The 22,324-nt window shown below is 44.8% G+C and overlaps 2 protein-coding genes across 19 annotated transcripts in view; one reads left to right on the top strand and one right to left on the bottom strand.

The window, feature by feature from the left end:
• The window catches only part of dock7 (dedicator of cytokinesis 7), a 64,774-nt gene that overhangs the window by 40,114 nt on the left and 2,336 nt on the right, over positions 1-22,324 (bottom strand). For all 18 annotated transcript variants that reach the window (XM_042322379.1, XM_024422316.2, XM_042322376.1 and 15 more), the window contains exons 2-14: positions 21,067-21,166; positions 20,181-20,356; positions 16,695-16,763; positions 16,423-16,552; positions 15,783-15,995; positions 15,385-15,470; positions 15,213-15,279; positions 13,849-13,998; positions 13,575-13,655; positions 13,231-13,393; positions 12,847-12,989; positions 12,658-12,751; positions 12,297-12,459 (exon numbers count right to left, since the gene is read on the bottom strand). In XM_042322379.1, the coding sequence (XP_042178313.1) occupies positions 12,297-12,459; positions 12,658-12,751; positions 12,847-12,989; positions 13,231-13,393; positions 13,575-13,655; positions 13,849-13,998; positions 15,213-15,279; positions 15,385-15,470; positions 15,783-15,995; positions 16,423-16,552; positions 16,695-16,763; positions 20,181-20,356; positions 21,067-21,166 (1,635 nt within the window). The remainder of the gene's footprint in view (positions 1-12,296; positions 12,460-12,657; positions 12,752-12,846; positions 12,990-13,230; positions 13,394-13,574; positions 13,656-13,848; positions 13,999-15,212; positions 15,280-15,384; positions 15,471-15,782; positions 15,996-16,422; positions 16,553-16,694; positions 16,764-20,180; positions 20,357-21,066; positions 21,167-22,324) is intronic.
• angptl3 (angiopoietin-like 3) lies at positions 6,493-10,976 on the top strand. Its single transcript, XM_024422317.1, has 6 exons — positions 6,493-7,185; positions 7,489-7,599; positions 7,771-7,993; positions 8,284-8,376; positions 9,435-9,695; positions 9,904-10,976. The coding sequence occupies exons 1-6, from the start codon at positions 6,661-6,663 to the stop codon at positions 10,062-10,064; spliced, it is 1,374 nt and encodes a 457-aa protein (XP_024278085.1). The 5' UTR covers positions 6,493-6,660; the 3' UTR covers positions 10,065-10,976.

Raw genomic sequence — 22,324 nt, 5'->3', positions numbered from 1 at the left:
CTGGCTGGTCACGTGTCTCAATGGCTTTCTTACTGGCTGGTCACGTGTCTCAATGGCTTTCTTACTGGCTGGTCACGTGTCTCAATGGCTTTCTTACTGGCTGGTCACGTGTCTCAATGGCTTTCTTACTGGCTGGTCACGTGTCTCAATGGCTTTCTTACTGGCTGGTCACGTGTCTCAATGGCTTTCTTACTGGCTGGTCACGTGTCTCAATGGCTTTCTTACTGGCTGGTCACGTGTCTCAATGGCTTTCTTACTGGCTGGTCACGTGTCTCAATGGCTTTCTTACTGGCTGGTCACATGTCAATGGCTTTCTTACTGGCTGGTCACGTGTCTCAATGGTTTCTTACTGGCTGGTCACGTGTCTCAATGGTTTCTTACTGGCTGGTCACGTGTCTCAATGGTTTCTTACTGGCTGGTCACGTGTCTCAATGGTTTCTTACTGGCTGGTCACGTGTCTCAATGGCTTTCTCACTGGCTGGTCACGTGTCTCAATGGCTTTCTTACTCGCTGGTCACATGTCAATGGCTTTCTTACTGGCTGGTCACGTGTCTCAATGGCTTTCTTACTCGCTGGTCACGTGTCAATGGCTTTCTTACTTGCTGGTCACATGTCTCAATGGCTTTCTCACTGGCTGGTCACGTGTCTCAATGGCTTTCTCACTGGCTGGTCACGTGTCTCAATGGCTTTCTTACTCGCTGGTCACGTGTCAATGGCTTTCTTACTCGCTGGTCACATGTCTCAATGGCTTTCTTACTCGCTGGTCACGTGTCTCAATGGTTTCTTACTGGCTGGTCACGTGTCTCAATGGCTTTCTTACTCGCTGGTCACATGTCAATGGCTTTCTCACTGGCTGGTCACGTGTCTCAATGGCTTTCTTACTCGCTGGTCACGTGTCTTAATGGCTTTCTTACTCGCTGGTCACGTGTCTCAATGGCTTTCTTACTCGCTGGTCACGTGTCTTAATGGCTTTCTTACTCGCTGGTCACGTGTCTCAATGGCTTTCTTACTCGCTGGTCACGTGTCTCAATGGCTTTCTTACTCGCTGGTCACGTGTCTCAATGGCTTTCTTACTCGCTGGTCACGTGTCAATGGCTTTCTTACTCGCTGGTCACGTGTCAATGGCTTTCTTACTCGCTGGTCACGTGTCAATGGCTTTCTTACTGGCTGGTCACGTGTCTCAATGGCTTTCTTACTCGCTGGTCACATGTCAATGGCTTTCTCACTGGCTGGTCACGTGTCTCAATGGCTTTCTTACTCGCTGGTCACGTGTCTCAATGGCATTCTAACTCGCTGGTCACGTGTCAATGGCTTTCTTACTCGCTGGTCACATGTCTCAATGGCTTTCTTACTCGCTGGTCACGTGTCTCAATGGTTTCTTACTGGCTGGTCACGTGTCTCAATGGCTTTCTTACTGGCTGGTCACGTGTCTCAATGGCTTTCTTACTGGCTGGTCACGTGTCTCAATGGCTTTCTTACTGGCTGGTCACGTGTCTCAATGGCTTTCTTACTGGCTGGTCACATGTCTCAATGGCTTTCTTACTGGCTGGTCACGTGTCTCAATGGCTTTCTTACTCGCTGGTCACATGTCAATGGCTTTCTCACTGGCTGGTCACGTGTCTCAATGGCTTTCTTACTCGCTGGTCACGTGTCTCAATGGCATTCTAACTCGCTGGTCACGTGTCAATGGCTTTCTTACTCGCTGGTCACATGTCTCAATGGCTTTCTTACTCGCTGGTCACGTGTCTCAATGGTTTCTTACTGGCTGGTCACGTGTCTCAATGGCTTTCTTACTGGCTGGTCACGTGTCTCAATGGCTTTCTTACTGGCTGGTCACGTGTCTCAATGGCTTTCTTACTGGCTGGTCACGTGTCTCAATGGCTTTCTTACTGGCTGGTCACGTGTCTCAATGGCTTTCTTACTGGCTGGTCACATGTCTCAATGGCTTTCTTACTGGCTGGTCACGTGTCTCAATGGCTTTCTTACTGGCTGGTCACATGTCTCAATGGCTTTCTTACTCGCTGGTCACATGTCTCAATGGCTTTCTTACTGGCTGGTCACGTGTCTCAATGGCTTTCTTACTGGCTGGTCACATGTCTCAATGGCTTTCTTACTGGCTGGTCACGTGTCTCAATGGCTTTCTTACTGGCTGGTCACATGTCTCAATGGCTTTCTTACTGGCTGGTCACGTGTCTCAATGGCTTTCTTACTGGCTGGTCACGTGTCTCAATGGCTTTCTTACTCGCTGGTCACATGTCAATGGCTTTCTTACTGGCTGGTCACGTGTCTCAATGGCTTTCTTACTGGCTGGTCACGTGTCAATGGCTTTCTTACTCGCTGGTCACGTGTCTCAATGGCTTTCTTACTCGCTTGTCACGTGTCTCAATGACATTTAGGTGAAATGGGGTACATTTTCCCAACTTGTTTGTTCTTTATTGAGGCATCCATGCTGATTTTAGAATTATGTAATTGCAATAACCTCCAGGCAGAAGCCATTCTTACACACCTATGGACCTGGCTTCCTTGTTAGCCACACGGTCAATTCTCTCCTCTTGGTCCTTCAGCCTCAACAGATTCATCTCAGGTTAATAAATAACTTGACTCAGAGTAGCTGTGTATGTTACCAAACCAAACCAAGCCATGCCTAAGCACGGTTTCAAAACCCCTGGGAATCCCACCCCCACACAGCCCCCTTTAACCCCAGCCACCTCCCCTTCCTCATGGGTACACAACCCCACCATCCTCATCCCCCTACGGGTACACAAAGGGAGCAGTTCATTGTTTACTGTGTCTACAGACTGAGAGATTAAGGCCAAGTCCTAGACACCAGGCAGGTGAAACACAGCGTGTTGGGAGGGTACAAAGCATGGCACGCAGAGAGAGAGTGATGTCAGGGAACTCCAGCCCTAACACACAGCAGCTCAACAGAATAGGTTACCATTAGCTACAGTAGTAGTTATGAATCATGGCATGAGGGATCAAATCAACAATTCAAATGGATCCTAGAATTGGATGAATTAGGTGTATTAGTGCTTGGCTGGAACATGAGCCTGCACCCAAACTGGCCAATCCTGCCATTTGCCGACCCATGGCATGAACATGTCACTAAAGAAAAGTTAAAAGACCCCTGGGGTTATTCTAAAAGGTCAGGCAGAGGTCAAAGTAAGAGGCCATCAGGGCAGGCCCGGACCAGTTACATTGACAGCACTCGTCTTCCACTGAAGGCCTGCTAGATGTCCCAATGTGAATACTGGACCCTGTCTGTGCTCCCCACAGACGTAGGAAGGAGAACATACAGGGCCTTCAGAAAGTATTCACACCCATTGACTTTTTCCACATTTTGTTGTGTTGTGTTGAATTTAAAAATCAATTAAATTTAGATTTTTGTTGTCACCGGCCTAAACAAAATACCCCATAATGTCAAAGTGGAATTATGTTTTCCAAAATGTTTACAAATGATTCATATAAAATAAAAACGGAAATGTTGAGTCAATAAGTATTCAACCCCGTTGTTATGGCAAGCATAAATTAGTTCAGGAGTAAAAATTTGCTTAACAAGTCACATAAGTTGAATAGACACACTGTGTTCAATAAGTGGTTAACATGATTTTTGATTGACTACCTCATCGCTGTACCCCACACATACAGATAATTGTAAGGTCCCACAGTCAAGCAGTGAATTTCAAACACAAATTCAACCACAAAGACCAGGGAGGTTTACAATGCCTCTCAAAGAAGGGGACCGACCCATTGGTAGACGGGTACAAATAAAATAAGACGTTGAATATCTCTTTGACCATGGTGAAGTTATTCATTACACTTTGGATGGTGTATCAATACACCCAGTCACTGCAGAAGATACAGGCATCCTTTCTAACTCGGTTGCTGGAGAGAAAGGAAACCGCTCAAGGATTTCTTCATGAGGCCAATGACTTTAAAACAGTTACAGAGGCCTAGGAACAGTGGGTTCCAACGCTCTAACCACTAGGCTACCTAGGGCGGCAGGGGTCTAGTTGTGGTCAAGGTCAAATTCAATTAAAAAACATGATAGGAGAAAACTGAGGATGGATCAACAACATTGTAGTTACTCCACAATACTAACCTTAATGACAGAGTGAAAAGAAGGAAGCCTGTACAGAATACAAATATTCCAAAACATGCATCCTTTTTGCAATAAGGTACTAAAGTAATACTGCAGAAAATGTGGGAAAGCAATTCACTTTTTGTCCTGGAGACAAAGTGTTGGATTTGTCCTAAACATAACACAATAAATTAGAGTACCACTCTCCATATGTTCAAGCATAGTGGTGGCTGCATCATGTTATGGGTATGCTTGTAATAGTTAAGGACGAAGTTTAAGGAAGAAAAAAAAAAAACTTAATGAAGCTAAGCACAGGCTAAACTTGGTTCAGTCTTCTGTCCACCAGACACTGGGAGATGAATACACCTTTCAGCAGAACTAAATCACAAGGCCAAATCTACACTGGAGTTGCTTACCAGGAAGACAGTGAATGTTCCTGAGTGGCCGAGTTACAGTTTTGATTTAAATCTGCTTGATTTAATGACAAAGACCTGAAAATGGTTGTCTAGCAATGATCAACAACCGACTTGAAGAATTTTGAAAATAATAAAATGGGTGTGGAAAGCTCTTCGAGACTTATCCAGATTTACAAAGCTGTAATCGCTGCCAATGGTAATTCTAACATATATTGACTCAGGGGGTTGAATATTTATCTAATCAAGATATATTACGGTTTTATTTTTCAGGGTTTTATTATACAAATGTATTTTGCGTAGATCGTTGACAAAAATGACAATTAAATCAATTTTAACCGCACTTTGTAACAACAAAATGTGGACAAAGGAGTGTAAATACTTTCTGAAGGCCCTGTATAGAGAGTAGGGAATCATGTAGCCAGCATTAAGCTAAACAAGCACAGCTCAGAATCAGATAGGAAATGTGTTTGCTCAGAAACTCACTCTTACTAATAACATATTGCAGCCAGGGGTCTCTGCACTCTTTACACATGAGTAAATAGCCAGTGTATCTGTAGTGCTATGAACCAGAGTTACCTGTGTCTGTAATGGCATGGTGAGTTTAGTCATGCAATACAGTAAACATGAATGATAAAACTTCACTCGGACAACTTTGCTCTGCAAAGGAGAAGCTAGCTACCTCGCCACAATGTGTTAGCAAGTAACGCTGTTATAGGGAAGTTGATGTCCAACACTCTTTCCTCGTCGTCTACTGGGGTTTCATTTGAAACTTTTGGGGGTTTTCAAAATGTGTAAACCCCATTATGAAGCATAGCTTTCTCATCAGTTGGATAATCAACCTAAAAGGCCAAAGTTGCTAGAGGCCCTCCACTCTCTCCATCCACCACCCAATAGCAGTAAAGTAAAGTAGCCCACATATGATTTAGAGTTACTGAACCACATTGAAACATGCTGTCGAGACAGTTTGACCAAAAGCTCAAAGTAGTCAGATTATTGGGAGCATTAAGATAATCTTGGCTAAGTAGGAAGAACAAAGGATGCTCACAAAGAGAAACGCTGATCGTAGCCCTGTCAGATTACAGAACTAGAATGGAGTTCAATACGGCAACAGAAGGCCACAGGAATTTAGGCCCACCTTCGTAATAATCATTAGTAGATATACAGTATGTACAGTAATGGTAAAGTGGTTTTGGAACGAACAGCCAAGAACAAACCACTGACTAAGAGTTCCCATCAAAATAGATTTTACGAGCGGACACACTGTGCCAAAGAGTGCTTGAAAAAGGTGCAGGCAAGTCAGCACGTTTCCTCCTGTTTTTCTTTTCAGTAAAAGTCACTAGACGTTCAGACAAAGATGGGAAAGACTAGACTACATTAAAACAGAATAGAATGATCAAACAATAACCAAGATGATGAGTTCATACATGTATGCTCAAACATAGCACATCGCCCACCTCACCCCTCCTCCCTAATGCAAACTACAGCAAAACCCATAGCAATGATGACATCAATCCGCCAGTACATTCAGTACACCTCATCTAGACCCGGCAAGATGCCCCAGGGAGAGTAATGCCGGGCTGATTCAGCAAGAGGTTAAATCAAATCCAGAGACATCAACTGGATGCTGTATTATCAGTCACGGTGAGGTGTGGCTGCTATGAGGTGAGATCTGAGATTGATTGGGACGAATGATCCATCAAAACTCTGATGGCCTTCTATTGTTGGCTTTCTGCTGGTCAGCTAAAGCAGAGTAGTGCAGATGGGAGTAGGGTGGGTGTAGAGAAGAGAGGGGGGCTGCTGTTGTGCTGAAGGGGTGTATTTGCTGTTCGCTCACTACATGATTTGTTTGTTCTTGGAGGGCGGGGGGCTGAGGGGGCTCCCAAGGGGATTTCAGGGGGCACAGTAGCTCAAGCATAACAGGGCTTAATGATCAACTAATCTCCCCTCCCCTTGCTGGACGGGGGTATATAAGACAGACCTGTCTGCTGCTCTCAAATATTTCTAGTAGTGAGAGACAGAGAGGGGGAGTGAGTGAGAGAGAGGTAGAAGGAGAGACTGAGTGAGAAGTCCAGACAGAGTAGGACAGAACAGAGGAAGAAAAGAGTGAAAGCAATAGAGCGAGACTACTTCTTGTCGTCTTCTTGCACACAGAGAGATTTAACCATGAAGCTCTTCTGCCTCCTGTTCCTGGTTGGTCTGTCTGTAGCCCAGGCAGCTCCTCGGGATTCTTCCAGGGTCTATCCCACCATGCCCTCTCAACTCCAGCCCCAGACTCAGCCTCCAGCTGAGGCCAAGTCCCGCTTCGCTATGCTGGACGATGTCCGTCTCCTGGCCAACGGTTTGCTCCAGCTGGGTCAGAGCCTCAGGGATTTTGTTCACAAGACGAAGGCCCAGATTAACGACATCTTCCAGAAGCTGACCAACTTCGATCGCTCCTTTTACCAGCTCTCCGTTGTCACCTCAGAGATCAAGGAGGAAGAGGAAGAGCTGAAGAAGACCACCACGTTCCTGAAGGCTAACAACGAGGAGATCCGGAACCTGTCACTGGAGATCAATGCCAAGATCAACAGTATTCTGCAGGAGAGGAGCTTGCTGCAGAGTCAAGTAGGGGGGTTGGAGGAGAAGCTGAAGGAACTGTCTGAGAGCATGATGCCGGGAGAGCAGCTCAGTGAGATCAAGTCACTCAAGGTACGCTGCTGTCCGTTACTCATACTAATCAGTACGAAGAGGAAGAATTTACTTTGATTCAATGTGAAACGTTTTTGTTTTGAATAAGATGTGTTTCTGCCGCATGTATTCAACATATTTCAGCATGTTTAAAATGTCATCCTACTAAATATTACAATTGCTGAATTCATTGAGAAGTTTCAGTTATTAGCCTAAAGAAAACATACCGTTTTAAATGAGTAGTAATGCTTTTAACTTCAAGTTATTGGAAAATGTCCTTTAAATGTGATCATTAACGAGACAGTGTCAACTGGTCTGTTTCAGGATGTGATTGATGTTCAGGAGAGCACCATCACTGACCTGCTGAAAGCTGTGAAGGAGCAGCATGATCAGCTCAACCAACAGAAGACTAAGATCAAGACTCTGGAGGAAAAGGTACATTGCTCTGCTGCTTAGAGGGTCTCCACTTCTATACAGTAGACCAAAGATAATGGCCATTTATTGAAAACTAGTTAGATTTGATCCCTGTCCAATCAGTGTATAGAAAGGACATAACAAATATTTAACAGGACAACGCCATAACGTTATGTTTGCTTGCTATTACAGATCAGCATCGATCATTTCCAAGACGCGACTGACAAAGCAATGGGTTCCGACTCAGAGATCCCAGACATGTTTGAGTACCTGACAGGCAACTCCACTGGTGAGGACACAGACCTACCCGTGGACTGCAGTGATCTTTATAACAGAGGAGAGAGGAACAGCGGGGTGTACCCCATCAAGCCAAATCAGTCAGAGCCTTTCAATGTGTACTGTGAACTGACCTCAGGTAAAACAACACTAAGTCATTAGCCTACATTTTCTTTAAAAAGTCAATGTGACTGAACAGCCAAACAAGTCTGAGATTCCATGTGTCAAGCTATTTCCCTACACTACATTGTCTGAATACTTCAATGGACATAGTCTAGATTAAAACCAGACTGAACAATCTCCTCTATAGGAAGAAGGGCCATACCGGCTATCAGAAGGAAATAAGTGCAATCATCTTTCCTTAATCAGTCTAGAGAAAGGAACTGGACATTGTTGTGATCCTCTCCATGTGTTGACCACATCTCCCAGGAGGTTCAACAGTCATCCAGCGCAGGGAGGAGGGGTCCGTGGATTTTGACCAGACATGGGAGAAGTACGAGAAAGGATTTGGGGATCTGGAAAGTGAGATTGATCTATTTCTTTCTATCAGTACATTTTGTCAGTTAAAGATTAAAAAAACAAAATATCTTTATGGCTTAATTCAACTCAGTTCAGAGTTAAAAGTCCTGTGTGTGTGTGTGTGTGTATGTGCGTGTGTGTGTGTGTGTGTGTGTGTGTGTGTGTGAGAGAGAGAGAGACGCCTATACCGGATTATCCCATCTCCTTAATTATCTTTTATTGTTTCCGGTCTACAAAGCAGCTTTTATAAAGCAGAAAACAGCCAATAGAACTAGTCACTCCACCGCCCTTAAGTACATCCTGAAGGAAACAGTCATTGTAGCTTATCGGGTCCCCGTTGACAGATTGACTTCCTCCATTGTTTGACTAAACAAAGCACCTGCAGCACTTCACTTCCACCAGCCTGGCTTGGACCCCAGCCCATAGATCAAGAGTCCTACTGCATTCCAACAGAGCCACAGGTCCTTTAGGCTATGAATTATTCAGTGTCCATTTCTGTCGCCGCTCCCAGCCAATTATGTCATCACACCCATGACTACAGCCAGAGGCTAGGGGAAAAGAGTATTGAGTGTCGGAACTTGTTTTCACACTATTTACCACGAGTCAGGCTGTGGAGGCTGCTGAGGGGAGGACGGCTCATTGCTACAGTTGGAACGGAGCAAATGGAATGACATCAAACAAATGGAGACCATGTTTGATGTATTTAATATCATTCCACTTATGCCGCTCCAGTCAATACCAAGAGCCCGTCCTCCCCAATTCAGGTGCCACCAACTTCCTGTGGAGTCATGGGCCATGGCATACAGAAACAGCTGAAGCCAATGAAAACAGAGTACAGCATCAGAAAGTCAGAATTTTACTGTCCATTACAGCTGCAGATCGATTGCCAGTTGATGACAGAATGTTTGTCTTATCTGTATGCTTCCAAAAGAACAGCCTCAGTGTTTGTTGACTGTCCATTACAGCCATGTGAACATTCCACAACAGTGTGTTCTCATGTGAGTTGTAGAGGAGAGTTTGGAGTGTCTAACATTGTGCGTGTGTTATCCGTGTTATTGTAGGAGAGTTCTGGCTGGGCCTGATAAAGATCCACAGCCTGGCTGGCCAGGGCGACTCCATCCTGCGCATTGAGTTGGAGGACTGGAAGGAGGACAGGAGGTCAGTAGAGTACCAGTTCACCATGGAGGGAGCCCAGGCCCACTACACCCTCCACCTCACCCACCTGTCTGGAGATCTGCCTAACGCCATGGGCAACCACACCAGGTTCTCCACCAAGGACCGAGACAACCACCAGGACTCAAACTGCGCCAAAAACTACACAGGTACGTCTACTGACTACTACACTCCTGGCACAGGTACTGACTTCACACTCGATGCAACAACAGGTACTGACTACACACTCGATGCAACAACAGGTACTGACCACACACTCGATACAGGTACACTGTGCAGTCTGGTACCATACACCTGTTAAAGACATTTCCAAGCAGACACTTGTTATAGAATGGAATCTACTCTTTCCCCTTGCAGGTGGCTGGTGGTTCAACGCCTGTGGCGACACCAACCTGAACGGCAGGTACATGTGGCTGAGGTCAAAGGGTCGTTCCATGAGGAGGAAAGGGATCCAATGGAAACCTCTGGGTATCTCCTACTCCCTCAAGACCACCAAGATCTCCATACGACACGTCTGAAGCCCTCCTCCTGGCCCCAAGTTTTCACTAACCCTTCTATTCCTTCCATTACAACACATTGGCATGGTAACAACACATATGCCCCCCTCGCCCGGAACTTTCCATTGACCACCCCACCCTCCCAGTTACATGACGTTGTCATGGTAACAGATGGTGCAGCTGGGTTGTTTGCTGCCAAAGTCAGCAGCCAATTCGTATCCATGTCAGAGAAAAGAAGACGATTTGTCAGTGATGGAACAACCACAGTCGGCCGATAAGGGGCCTCACAAATTGGTTCAAGACATGCCAATAGAGTTGGGTAACACCTGGGAGGGGTTGTTTGGGTTCCTAACCGACAAGCGTCGATTTGGTCAGGACGGAATGTCAGATGATTCTACACTGTCTGGTCTGGGCCATAATAACAGCCCTGAGAAGTTACTTTCAACTGACGGACAGAACTAAAAAGATTCCAAAGCAATATATAACTGACACATCACTCTGCTTTGGTATAATACATGACGTGCACGTGACCTCGACATAATCCTAACAGCCCTACTACCAAGCATGTATTACCCTGCTGTATTGCTGCCTGTTATGTGGTGGTTGATGAATGTACTAAACATCCACAAGTAAGTAGACCAAGATCAACATGATGCATAGGTCTTCCAAAGTAGGATATGAGCTTCGTATTTTCACTGTCTGAACTTTGAACTGTATTTAAAACCATTTTCCTAATGCTCCATTAAATGTCCTGCAAGGTTAGTAACTTACATTGATCATATCATTGGGTCATATTGACTCCTCGTCTCATGTCTACTCGGTGTCATCTTTCTGCTGCATTTAAATGGCTGTTACATATTTTGTGTTTCTTACTACTAACACTTTATAATACAACATTTATAAAGACACAATAAAACACTGAAAACACACATACTCCAAGTCTGTCCTTTGTATTCTTTGCCAAGAAAAACAACAAACAAACTGGGCTGTTGATGTAATGGAACTTCTGTCTACATGACCAACCACAAGTCATCACACCCCTCTCTGGCTTATAAACTAGTGATGGGGAAAACATTTCATCAATACAGTTATATACCAGGATATTCTTTTTGTGGTAGTTGGCTGTACTAAGTATTTTTTCCTTGATAGCTTGTTCTCCATCTTTTTAAATAAGGAGACAGTTTTTTTCCAGCACTTTCATTTCCAGTTGTTTTCTCATGGCTCTCTTGTCCCTCTGCAGCTGACATATCCTGAATCGCAATAAAATCAGTATCAAATTGCTATACAGATAGAATTGTGAGAATCGCAATACATATCATATCAGCACCTAAGTATATTAATAATATCCTTTCATGAAGTCCATGGCAATTCCCAGCCCTACTATAAACTCAACAGCCGAGTCTGATCGGCCCACAACGACCGTTGACAACGCTCCTGAAATAATCAGAATTTGCATTAACGGTATTATGCCACTGAGGAGCCAACATACAGTACACTGTGCCTTGGCTACTGTACCCAGATCTACTGCTTATCCAATCAACACGCATGTAAATGTGAAAAACTCCAGAGCTCACAGCGTTTATACTCCATCATTAACAAGGTAGCCTGCAGAGTTACTAAAGCAGTCACTACTACAGCAGAGTCACTAAAGCCGTCAGGATCTCAGCTAGCAAGGTCAGTCATTTTGTGGGACAACAGTTGTATTTATTGGCTTTTCATTTTATTTTAAATTGGCTAAAAGCCAGCTAACGGAAACCCTGGCCCCATGTCAGGTAAAGAGACCATGTCAACAGCCTCTGATAAGGGACCCCTCTCTCCTCCTCTCTGTTTCTTTATCTCTCTATGCCCCTCTCTCGTCTCTCCGTGTCACAAAGTCTCTCGGTCTGCCTTCTCTTTCCCTCTAACCTTGACTAAAATAGTGGCAGGGATCAGGACACACAACACAAGATTGTGTCTAGTAGACTATCAGGCAGTGTCAGGGAGGCCTGTATATTGTGTTGCTGTTCTTACAGTAGTGTGATCCCCATGGCTCAGAGGAACGCGAGAGAGGAAGAGAGAAAGACCCTTTGGTTCCTCTGAGTTGTCCTCCAGGCATCGCTGTGTTTGATCAGAACAGGCAGGTGGTGGAAATATACCCTTTCAAAAACAGGACTTTGTGTCCATTTAGGACTAAGAACCACATCAACCTGTCAGGAAACAATGTCAATGCCCTGTAGGTGGTGTTGGGTAATGTAAGTGGTATCGTTTCATTACCTGTAGGTAGTGTTGGGTACGTAGACATCCCTGGGGGGGAACTCCAGTATCTCTCTGGTGGGGCGAACCCTGCTGTCTGGGTAGGGCTTGACCTGCTGGAGGTCAGGGGTCAAGCAGTAGTGGGGGTTCTCTGGGGCCGGGGATATGTCGATCTTCAGCTGGGCTGGAGGAACAAGACAGCATCGACACGACATCAACACACAGACCTCAACTAAAACACGTTTCTCAGGCCAGACTCAGTCTTACGCTAGCTGCTAGCTCAGATTTAAGTCTGTCTGGGGAAACTACAAAGCCCCTTAAACTCATTTATATGACAATATAAAATCAGAAGATCTTTGTTGAAGCACTGGTGGTGGTGTACCTGTGATTGGCCTCAGTCTCCTCAGCACTGAAGACGGCCTCCTCATGTCAGCCAGGAACTTATACAGGTCCTCATCACTCAGTCTGTCTCCCTCCTGACAAAAATGAACATACCAAAACAAAAGTCAGTTCAGTTTGTGAGGCGAGTAGCAAAGTGTGGTGTGTGTAGACGTGTAGTGTATGTATTGACCTGTTTGAAGAAATTGGTGACGGTGAGGGTTGCAGGTCTGAAGCTGGTCAGGCTACATGATTCATCTCCACTGGTGGTTCTCTCTAATGAGCGCCGTCCGCCGATACTCGAGTTCCTCCTCTCAGACCACGACCCTTTCCTCTCTGGGTCGAGCGTCAGCAGAAAGTCACAGCCAGGGTCAGATTTATAGATTCATCATGACGTCACAAGGTCAAAGATAATACTCTCTTATAAGGTCATAGAGACTCCCCTCTACATTCAATGATCCGTTTAATTCCATGTGATCAAAAGTTGAACTGAGTAGACAAGAGTCCCAGCACTGACCTGCCCCTGTGGTGTTTAATACCACCCAGTCCAACTTTATTGATCCCCCAGGGTTCTCACCTGGAAGTCCCATCTCCAGCTCAGTGTCTCTCTCCAGACTGCCGGCGCTGTTCACGATGTTCATCAGGTGGATGGCTGTCCAGGCGAAGGGCATCCGGTACCGACCCAGACGTGTGCAGAATTGCTCCGACTGGCTCCGCAACTTGTCCAACTTTTCTTTGTTCTATATATGGTAGGATAATCAATAAATACATCTGCCTCAATCTGTTCTTTTCTTTGTTCTATATATGGTAGGATAATCAATAAATACATCTGCCTCAATCTGTTTGGAGATCTACCCATAAACATCAACCACTGATGTCAGTCTATTGTTCATTTGACCATCAGGTTGAGAAGGATCTTACTTTGGCTGCATCAGACTCTTTGAAGACCATGTACGGTTCTGCACATTCTCCTATGTCTCCCTGCTGCAACACCTTCTCCAGCTGGGGACAGTCAACACAGGAGAGGTTTTCAGTCACCACCCCAACACAGCCAGACAGACACAGGTGATGCTGATCCATGGGAGAGGAAGTCATGTGTGTGGCTCTGTTGTCTCCATTTTGATTCTCTCTCACTATATTTGTAAAGTGTATTGACAGTTGAGACCCTGTGATGATTGACATTGATTTGACTTACCTGTATGACGAGGAAGACATCCTGGGAGGGGTATGTAATGGAGAAAATTGCGGAGCGGGCGAGAGTAGAGATGGCTGCTGTCTGGATGTGGGGGCGCAGCATCCCTTTAGTCTGTTCTGAGTTCAGGTCAAAGAAGAAGTTTTCCGATATCTGACAGAGACAGACACATGAGCATTATACTAAAATACTGTAAATGACAGACAGGAGACTAATATTTGTATTGTAGGCTACCAGCTCGGGGCGGCAGATAGCCTAGTGGTTAGAGGCGGGTAGCCTAGTGGTTAGAGGCGGGTAGCCTAGTGGTTAGAGGCGGGTAGCCTAGTGGTTAGAGGCGGGTAGCCTAGTGGTTAGAGGCGGGTAGCCTAGTGGTTAGAGGCGGGTAGCCTAGTGGTTAGAGGCGGGTAGCCTAGTGGTTAGAGGCGGGTAGCCTAGTGGTTAGAGGCAGGGTAGCCTAGTGGTTAGAGGCAGGTAGCCTAGTGGTTAGAGGCAGGTAGCCTAGTGGTTAGAGGCAGGTAGCCTAGTGGTTAGAGGCAGGTAGCCTAGTGGTTAGAGGCAGGTAGCCTAGTGGTTAGAGGCAGGTAGCCTAGTGGTTAGAGCGTTGGACTAGTAACCGAAAGGTTGCTGGATCGAATCCCCGAGCTGACAAGGTAAAAATCTGTTGTTCTGCCCCTGAACAGGCAGTTAACCCACTGTTCCTAGGCAGTCATTGAAAATAATTTGTTCTTAACCAACTTGCCTAGTTAATTAAAGATTAAATTAAAAATAAATGTAAAAACTGAGGGCTCTCCATTATCACACGTATGCATGTGACTGTACCTTAGTGTGACTCTTCACAGTCCCCGTTGTTCCATAAGGTGTATTTTTACCGTTTTTTAAATCTGATTCTATTGCTTTTATTAATTATCTGATGTGAAATAGAGTAGTCATGGCTCTATGTAGTCACCTCTTACAAAAACAAATAATGATTAACAACCACACTGTCTGCTGGTCCTGAAGTGTGGTTCTGATTGAGAAATAAGTGGCACTATTCAATACCACATCTTAAAAATAAAAATGTTCCTTACTGTAAATTGACTGAGAAGTCACATGGAAGACTAGGCGACTTGAGAGCAGAAACTTGACTTTTTTTTTTTAACAACAGTTACTTCTACCCTCTAGTGTTTATTGGGAATGAGAAAGGATTGAGTGGAGAGTCACTCATATAGATATATGGTACGATTTATAGAGCATTCAAACAAGGACAACAGGCCCAATAGACACTTTTATAGCCCAGTCATCTAGTTCACATGGACTTTAAATGGTTTTTCAGAGACTGACCCAACAACTCAGGGCCGAGTGGCATTGAGGAAAACACAACAACTTACCTTTCTCTTTTCCTTGACATCATATAAGGCCAAACAGGCGAATATGGGCTCAATTTCAATCTCAAACCTTCAAGGGGAAAAAGGATTGGGTCAGCAGAAGGCAGGTAAAAAGACAGTTAAAAGGCTTTGTAAAGGCTGTGTGTGTGTGTGTGTGTGTGCGTCCTCCACTTACTTCAAGGACAAGCACTTGACGAGTAGCCTCTGGCCAAAATGTTCCTTAGGGACGTCAGGCACACAGTGGCGCTCTATGGGTTCTTCCTGAGGACGCAGATCCAAATGATAATTATAGGAAAACCATGAACATAATAACAGTTATTGGAATGTACTGTGATGGAGCCCTGTATCTAAGGAAATAAAAAACATCATACTTAGTGTGAAATCAGTAGCGCGTGCTTCATGACGGTGCATAGCTTTACAAAGCCATATTAGACTGTGGTAATAGCATTACCATGGATGACGATACGCATTAATGTGAGGAGACAGACATACACTACGCCAAAGCAACAGCTGGCCTAACACTTCTAAAGATACTATCTGGAGGACGGTGTGTGTGTCTGTGTGTGTCTATACCTCATCGAGGGCGGGGTGCAGGGCGAAGAGCTCACGGTGGCGGTGGGACTTGCGGTGCTCCTCGTTGTGGCGGTCTATCTCCTCGTTGGGGGCCCGGTCAAGCAGGTGGGGCAGGACGGCGTCAGGGACAGAGTTCTTCAGGTCAAAGATACTACAGGCCCAACTGCCACGCGGGGTGTCATCTATGGACATGGACCTACGCTTCAGATCATCCTGGAAGACGACAGAAAAACACAGGTCAGGGACTAAACATAACACAAAATATGAAGAGTAAGACGGCCGCTCCGCTGCTACGGGTTCCCTCGTCAACCGACCCCGCTGCTACGGGTTCCCTCGTCAACCGACCCCGCTGCTACGGGTTCCCTCGTCAACCGACCCCGCTGCTACGGGTTCCCTCGTCAACCGACCCCGCTGCTACGGGTTCCCTCGTCAACCGACCCCGCTGCTACGGGTTCCCTCGTCAACCGACCCCGCTGCTACGGGTTCCCACGTCAACCGACCCCGCTGCTACGGGTTCCCTCGTCAACCGACCCATTGCTACGGGTTACCTCGTCAACCGACCCCGCTGCTACGGGTTACCTCGTCAACCGACCCCGCTGCTACGGGTTACCTCGTCAACCGCCCCATTGCTACGGGTTACCTGGTCGTCCTGGTAAGTGCTAACGTCTGGCATCTCATCGGCCTCAAACACCTGTTTGGGCAGGCCTTTCTGCCTCTCCTTCTGCCTGTCCAGGGTGTTAGGGTTAAATCCTGTACCAAGCTTATGGTATCTGTTGAAATAAGCAGAACATGAGTGTTAAGCTAAATAACTAGTAGCTATGTGTTAAAATGTTTTAAATTGGGGGTGTTAAAAGTTGAATGAATTGGTCTTATAAATGGAAAAGCTCCTTAAATAACAGAGAGGAGCCTTACTTTCTGTTGACGATGGCCCAGTCCTCAGTGTAGGACCTGACACAATCTCTGACGTGGGCATCATTGTCCCTGGAACACAAAGAGACACAGCATTTCACAGTACCGGTTTCTGTTTCAATACCAGGGGTGTATGCATTGGGGTTAAACGTTCAGATAGAAACGCAATCAATAAAGCAAACGCAATGACCCATTTTACCTGACAAATACCCATTTCTGTCAGTTCACGTCTGTTTAGACAACATATTTATATCTTACCAGACCCCAGGCTGCAGCCATCAGACACCATCAACAGACAGTGTTAAATCAATAACGCTAATGAATCGCTATACTGCAGCAAATGTCCTGTCTGTATAGAGGACGGTAGCAACAGCAGCCATAGTAATAGAATTAATAAAACCTCTAACTGTGGCAATGTGACTGGTAAACTCATGGGCTGCCTGGTATTGTGATGCATAATTTCCATGGTAATGTAGAACTTTCATTTAAAATGATGCTAACCAATGTGGCTCATGCAGTGGAATGTATTTTTTGTCTTGTCAGCTGAGATTATTCAACAAATCATAGCACAGATTGATGGGTACACTTCCTGCTTTGCCTCTACGAGTACACTTGCAATGGCCGCCAGTCCACCCAGTATACCGTCATTGACTTTTCCCGACGCCCGTTCTATTCATTCTATTTCTATTAGAGGTCGACCGATTATGATTTTTCAACGCCGATACCGATACAGATCATTGGAGGACCAAAAAAAAGCTGATATCGATTAATCAGCTGATTTTTAAAATGTATTTGTAATAATGACAATTACAACAATACTGAATGAACACTTATTTTAACTTAATATAATACATCAATAAAATCTATTTAATCTCAAATAAATAATGAAACATGTTCAATTTGGTTTAAATAATGCAAAAACAAAGTGTTGGAATAGAAATTAAAAGTGCAATATGTGCTTTGTAAGAAAGCTAACGTTTCAGTTCCTTGCTCAGAACATGAGAACATATGAAAGCTGGTGGTTCCTTTTAACATGAGTCTTCAATATTCCCAGGTAAGAAGTTTTAGGTTGTAGTTATTATAGGGATTATAGGACTATTTCTCTCTATACCATTTGTATTTCATTAACCTTTGACTATTGGATGTTCTTATAGGCACTTTAGTATTGCCAGTGTAACAGTATAGCTTCCGTCCCTCTCCTCGCTCCTACCTGGGCTCGAACCAGGAACACAACGACAACAGCCACCCTCGAAGCAGCGTTACCCATGCAGAGCAAGGGGAACAACTACTCCAAGTCTCAGAGTGAGTGACGTTTGAAACGCTAAACGCTACTAGCTAGCCATTTCACATGGTTTACACCAGCCTAATCTCGGGAGTTGATAGGCTTGAAGTCATAAACAGCAGAGCTGCTGGCAAAACGCACGAAAGTGCTGTTTGAATGAATGCTTACGAGCCTGCTGGTGCCTACCATCGCTCAGTCAGACTGCTCTATCAAATCAGACTTAATTATAACATAACACACAGAAATGTGAGCCTTAGGTCATTAATATGGTCGAATCCGGAAACTATCATCTCGAAAACAAGATGTTAATTATTTCAGTGAAGTACGGAACCATTACGTATTTCATCTAAGTCTAAATATTCCTGTTACATTGCACAACCTTCAATGTTATGTCATAATTACATAAAATTCTGGCAAATTAGGCAGCCCAAACTGTTGCATATACACCGACTCTGCGTGCAATGAACGCAAGAGAAGTGACACCATTTCACCTGGTTAATATTGCCTGCTGACCTGGATTTCTTTTAGCTAAAGATGCAGGTTTAAAAAAATATATACTTCTGTGTATTGATTTTAAGAAAGGCATTGGCATTTATGGTTAGGTACACATTGGAGCAACGACAGTCCTTTTTCGCGAATGCGCACTGCATCGATTATATGCAACGCAGGACACGCTAGATAAACTAGTAATATCATCAACCATGTGTAGTTAACTAGTGACTATGATTGATTGATTGTTTTTTATAAGATAAGTTTAATGCTAGCCAGCAACTTACCTTGGCTTCTTACTGCATTCGTGTAACAGGCGGGCTCCTCGTGAGGCAGGTGGTTAGAGCGTTGGACTTGTAACCGAAAGGTTGCAAGATTGAATCCCTGAGCTGACAAGGTAAAAATCTGTCGTTCTGCCCCTGAACAAGGCAGTTAACCCACCTTTCCTAGGCCGTCATTGAAAATAAGAATGTGTTCTTAACTGACTTGCCTAGTTTAATAAAAGATATATATTTTAAATCGGCTTAAATCGGCGTCCACAATTACCTATTTCCGATCGTTATGAAAGCTTGAAATCGGCCCTAATTAATCGGCCATTCAGATTAATCGGTCTACCTCTAATTTCTATGGCAGTAACAGGAGCCACAGCAATCTTATCTCTACTAGCCTATCGAGTGAGAGGCAATTCTATAGACGCCGTAAAGGAGTCAATGGAATGCAGACATTCCACTGACCAGATTGTAAAATCAGGTTGTTGAATGTGCACTAAAGTGGATATTCATCAAATCCATTATGATTTAGGGAATTGTAACAGGCCCACAATGTGGTTACTTAAGTCCAATTTTGATATATTTGTCTGTTTTTGCTGCATAACATGTAAAAGTGGTCCTTTTTCAGGTTTAGAAGAAGTGACTGATAAATGCTAACTCCCGTTTGTATAAGCTGGTTAGCATAGCTAAAAATCGGTGGTAGTGGTCAGTCATTTTTAACTGTAACGCAGTTGATTGGTGACGATGACATAAACGTGTTGGTGTTGACATCCATGCAATCGTTATACACCGATTTCTACCTAAACATAGTGTGAAATACACATAAACAATAGCCTAAATGAAGGCTAATCTTGCTGGAGGGTAATAGTGTTAAAAGTTATAATTCCCCCACGTGTTTCCATAGCAATTGAATTGTTTTTGTCGGGTTCAATTCTTTTTTTTTTACTACATCTATGTGACTCACGCCAAAATCATATCAGCTTTATTCATTGGGTAAATCAATGTGTGTAAATCAGGTTAGAGGATATGAGGAGTAACATCAATTTGCTGTACTAGAGTTAGTTAGACCTGATGTAGGCCTACTTCTATAGCTAGAGGGCCCCGACAACATCTCCACTGATGATACAGACTCTACTGGTTCAGTAAGGTGCCTTCCCCAGCCTTCCTGATGAGGTATATCCCCACCAAGCTCCAGCAGTTGGACAGATGTGGAGTGTTTACAGTGGGGTTTTCCAGTTTGGTTAGGGTTTTGATTTGAGGGGTTTATGAGCTTTTGCAGTACACTGTACTTTTTCCCATTTTCTTCTTTTTTTTGTAGTGTAAAGCAATTTGTGACAACTGTATGTAAAAAGAGCTTTATAAATACATTTTATTGGTTGATTAAGCTGCTTGATGCTCCTCAGTACCAACTCTAACCCAGCCAGTCGAGCCGTCCCCAGCAGCACCTACCCTTCCTCAGGCACAGCCTGTCCCACAGTACGACACTCTCTGGGGGTGTATACCACTTCGATGTCATCCGGGGGGAAATCGATAAGGTCCCTTAGGGGGCCCGACTCGATGATGGGGGGATGGGTGATGAGGTACTCCTCAAAGTCCACCGGCTCCACCGCCTCTGTGAGAGGAACCTGGAAACAGAGAGGAAAGGCTGTGTGAGTGAGTGCCAATTCAGAACTTAATAGGCCTGCCTATGAAACTGGGTTAGCTGCCAAAAATAAATAATCCCCAAAAAGTCCAGCTGGATTACTAGCAAAGAAATGTGGCTTGATGCATGTCACAAGACAAGTTCTAGCCCTGGAACCTTTTTAAAACAAATCAAAAACTTTCAGGGAACCGTATATTTTATATTGGCAGACAGACACTTTGGATCACTGAGGAAATGCTCACAACCCTGATGTAACTGGAAAAGCAAGTCCTGGCAAGCAAACCACCTCAGGCATAGTAGAATGGCTTTATAGGTTTGCTTCTGTCTATTTCTAAAAACAAAGCACCCCGGGGGAGTCTAATTCCTCACTAAGTTCAGTTAAAGCTTTTGGGGGGAATTTAGAACCCAATCCGTTCACAGTTTAATTAAACAGTCAGCTTTAGCCTAATTAAGGATGGTTATATGCTCCTTCAGCTCAGCGGTAGTCGGAACTAGGGAGAGGACACCATTAGGGCTGTATTATTTTGGCACAAGGTCGCTAAAAGTCAATGGGTTGCCTCAGCAAACACTTACTGGTGGGGTGTGCCAGGCCGTGTAGTCCCTGACCACACTATAATAGGGGTGAGAGGGTGTGAAAAATGGACCTTAACTGTTAGCAGATACACTCCAACCCTATTGTGTGTAGGTACTTACGGTGTTGCTGGCGACGGCACCCACGTTGAGGTTCTTGAGGAGCTGTGGGGAGCCCCCATACTGACCAGCGATCTGTTTTCTCACCTCGGCTGCTACAGTTCTGCAGGGAAGAGAGGGAGAAGCGTAGCAGTGAATGTCAAGCTGTCGTGTTACATCATGAAAACAGGTAACAGACTCAGATAAAAGATGTAGGCCTATAGCTTGTGGCTATATTTCTTATCTATTCCATCTAGGCTTTGCTTATATTCAACACAGTCATAGACGATGCCTCCAGGCTGCGGTAAGCCATCTTATACACGAGTTTGAAAAGGGCAAGCGAAAGACAGTGTGTAAGCGGAATACATTATTAGAGAAGACCATTAACTGCAGTGGTCTGGTCACTCCCCAAGTCAGGTACAGTAGTCAAGTCCAGCAGTTCTGTTGTGGGCCAAACATTACTATTATGGTCCCTGCTGTGGCTCAGGGCTCTCTCTCTCCCTGGCCCTGCTGATGGCCTTACTGCCCCCTCTGATACGGCACTATATCACTACACAGAGGAGAGAGAACAAATAAAATCCCCTGGACCTCCGTCAGCAACACAAAGCGCTTGGCTAGGCAACTGCTGCTGACTGACTGCACCACTCTGTGCGCCTTTAAATCACAGCCACCATCAAAACCCCTCCTCGTACCCTTGAACAAAACAACTACGCAGCACTAGCCCAGGGAGGGAGGCACAAACAAACAACAAATTACAAAATGTCACATGAGGAACTTGAAGAGATGGAGAGAGGGATGAGAGGGTGACCAGAGGCAGGTTAGGTCAGAGAAAAGGTAACAGGCAGCTAGGCCAATAACATGAATGCATTTCTGAATCTCAGGCAAGTGTAAATATAGCGTATAACTTTCCAACTCAGGAAAGACATTATGATGTAGGCTAGGCCTAGATATACTGGTGGCTACTGCAGTGCTGTCACCTGGATAACAGGCAGATGCACTGAACCAGCTACAATACATAGCACTGTTCTGCTGCTAGGGCTTATACTCAGGACCTTTATTAAGCCTGCCTGGTCACTGCTCCGGACAGAAGAGGAGGAACAGACAGCATGATACAGGCAGGCTAGTGCGCTCCTTGCATCATTTGGAACACAAGGTCACCTCATACATACACACCTAAAGCTGCAATATGTAACGTTTTGGACGACCAGAACAAATTCACATAGAAATATGAGTTATAGACCTGTAATTGAAAGTAAAACCAAACTGATAGTAAAAAGTAATA

Source organism: Oncorhynchus tshawytscha, linkage group LG05 (genome assembly GCF_018296145.1).
Source record: "Oncorhynchus tshawytscha isolate Ot180627B linkage group LG05, Otsh_v2.0, whole genome shotgun sequence".
In the NCBI taxonomy this organism is placed as follows: domain Eukaryota; kingdom Metazoa; phylum Chordata; class Actinopteri; order Salmoniformes; family Salmonidae; genus Oncorhynchus; species Oncorhynchus tshawytscha.
Note: the sequence above shows the minus strand (reverse complement) of the source record. Positions and strands in the feature narration are given on the sequence as shown.

Coding starts and splice junctions, on each gene's coding strand:
- angptl3 (XM_024422317.1), top strand. CDS start 6,661: ATGAAGCTCTTCTGCCTCCTGTTCCTGGTTGGTCTGTCTGTAGCCCAG. Junction 7,186..7,488: donor GTGAGATCAAGTCACTCAAG/GTACGCTGCTGT, acceptor GGTCTGTTTCAG/GATGTGATTGATGTTCAGGA. Junction 9,696..9,903: donor CTGCGCCAAAAACTACACAG/GTACGTCTACTG, acceptor TTCCCCTTGCAG/GTGGCTGGTGGTTCAACGCC.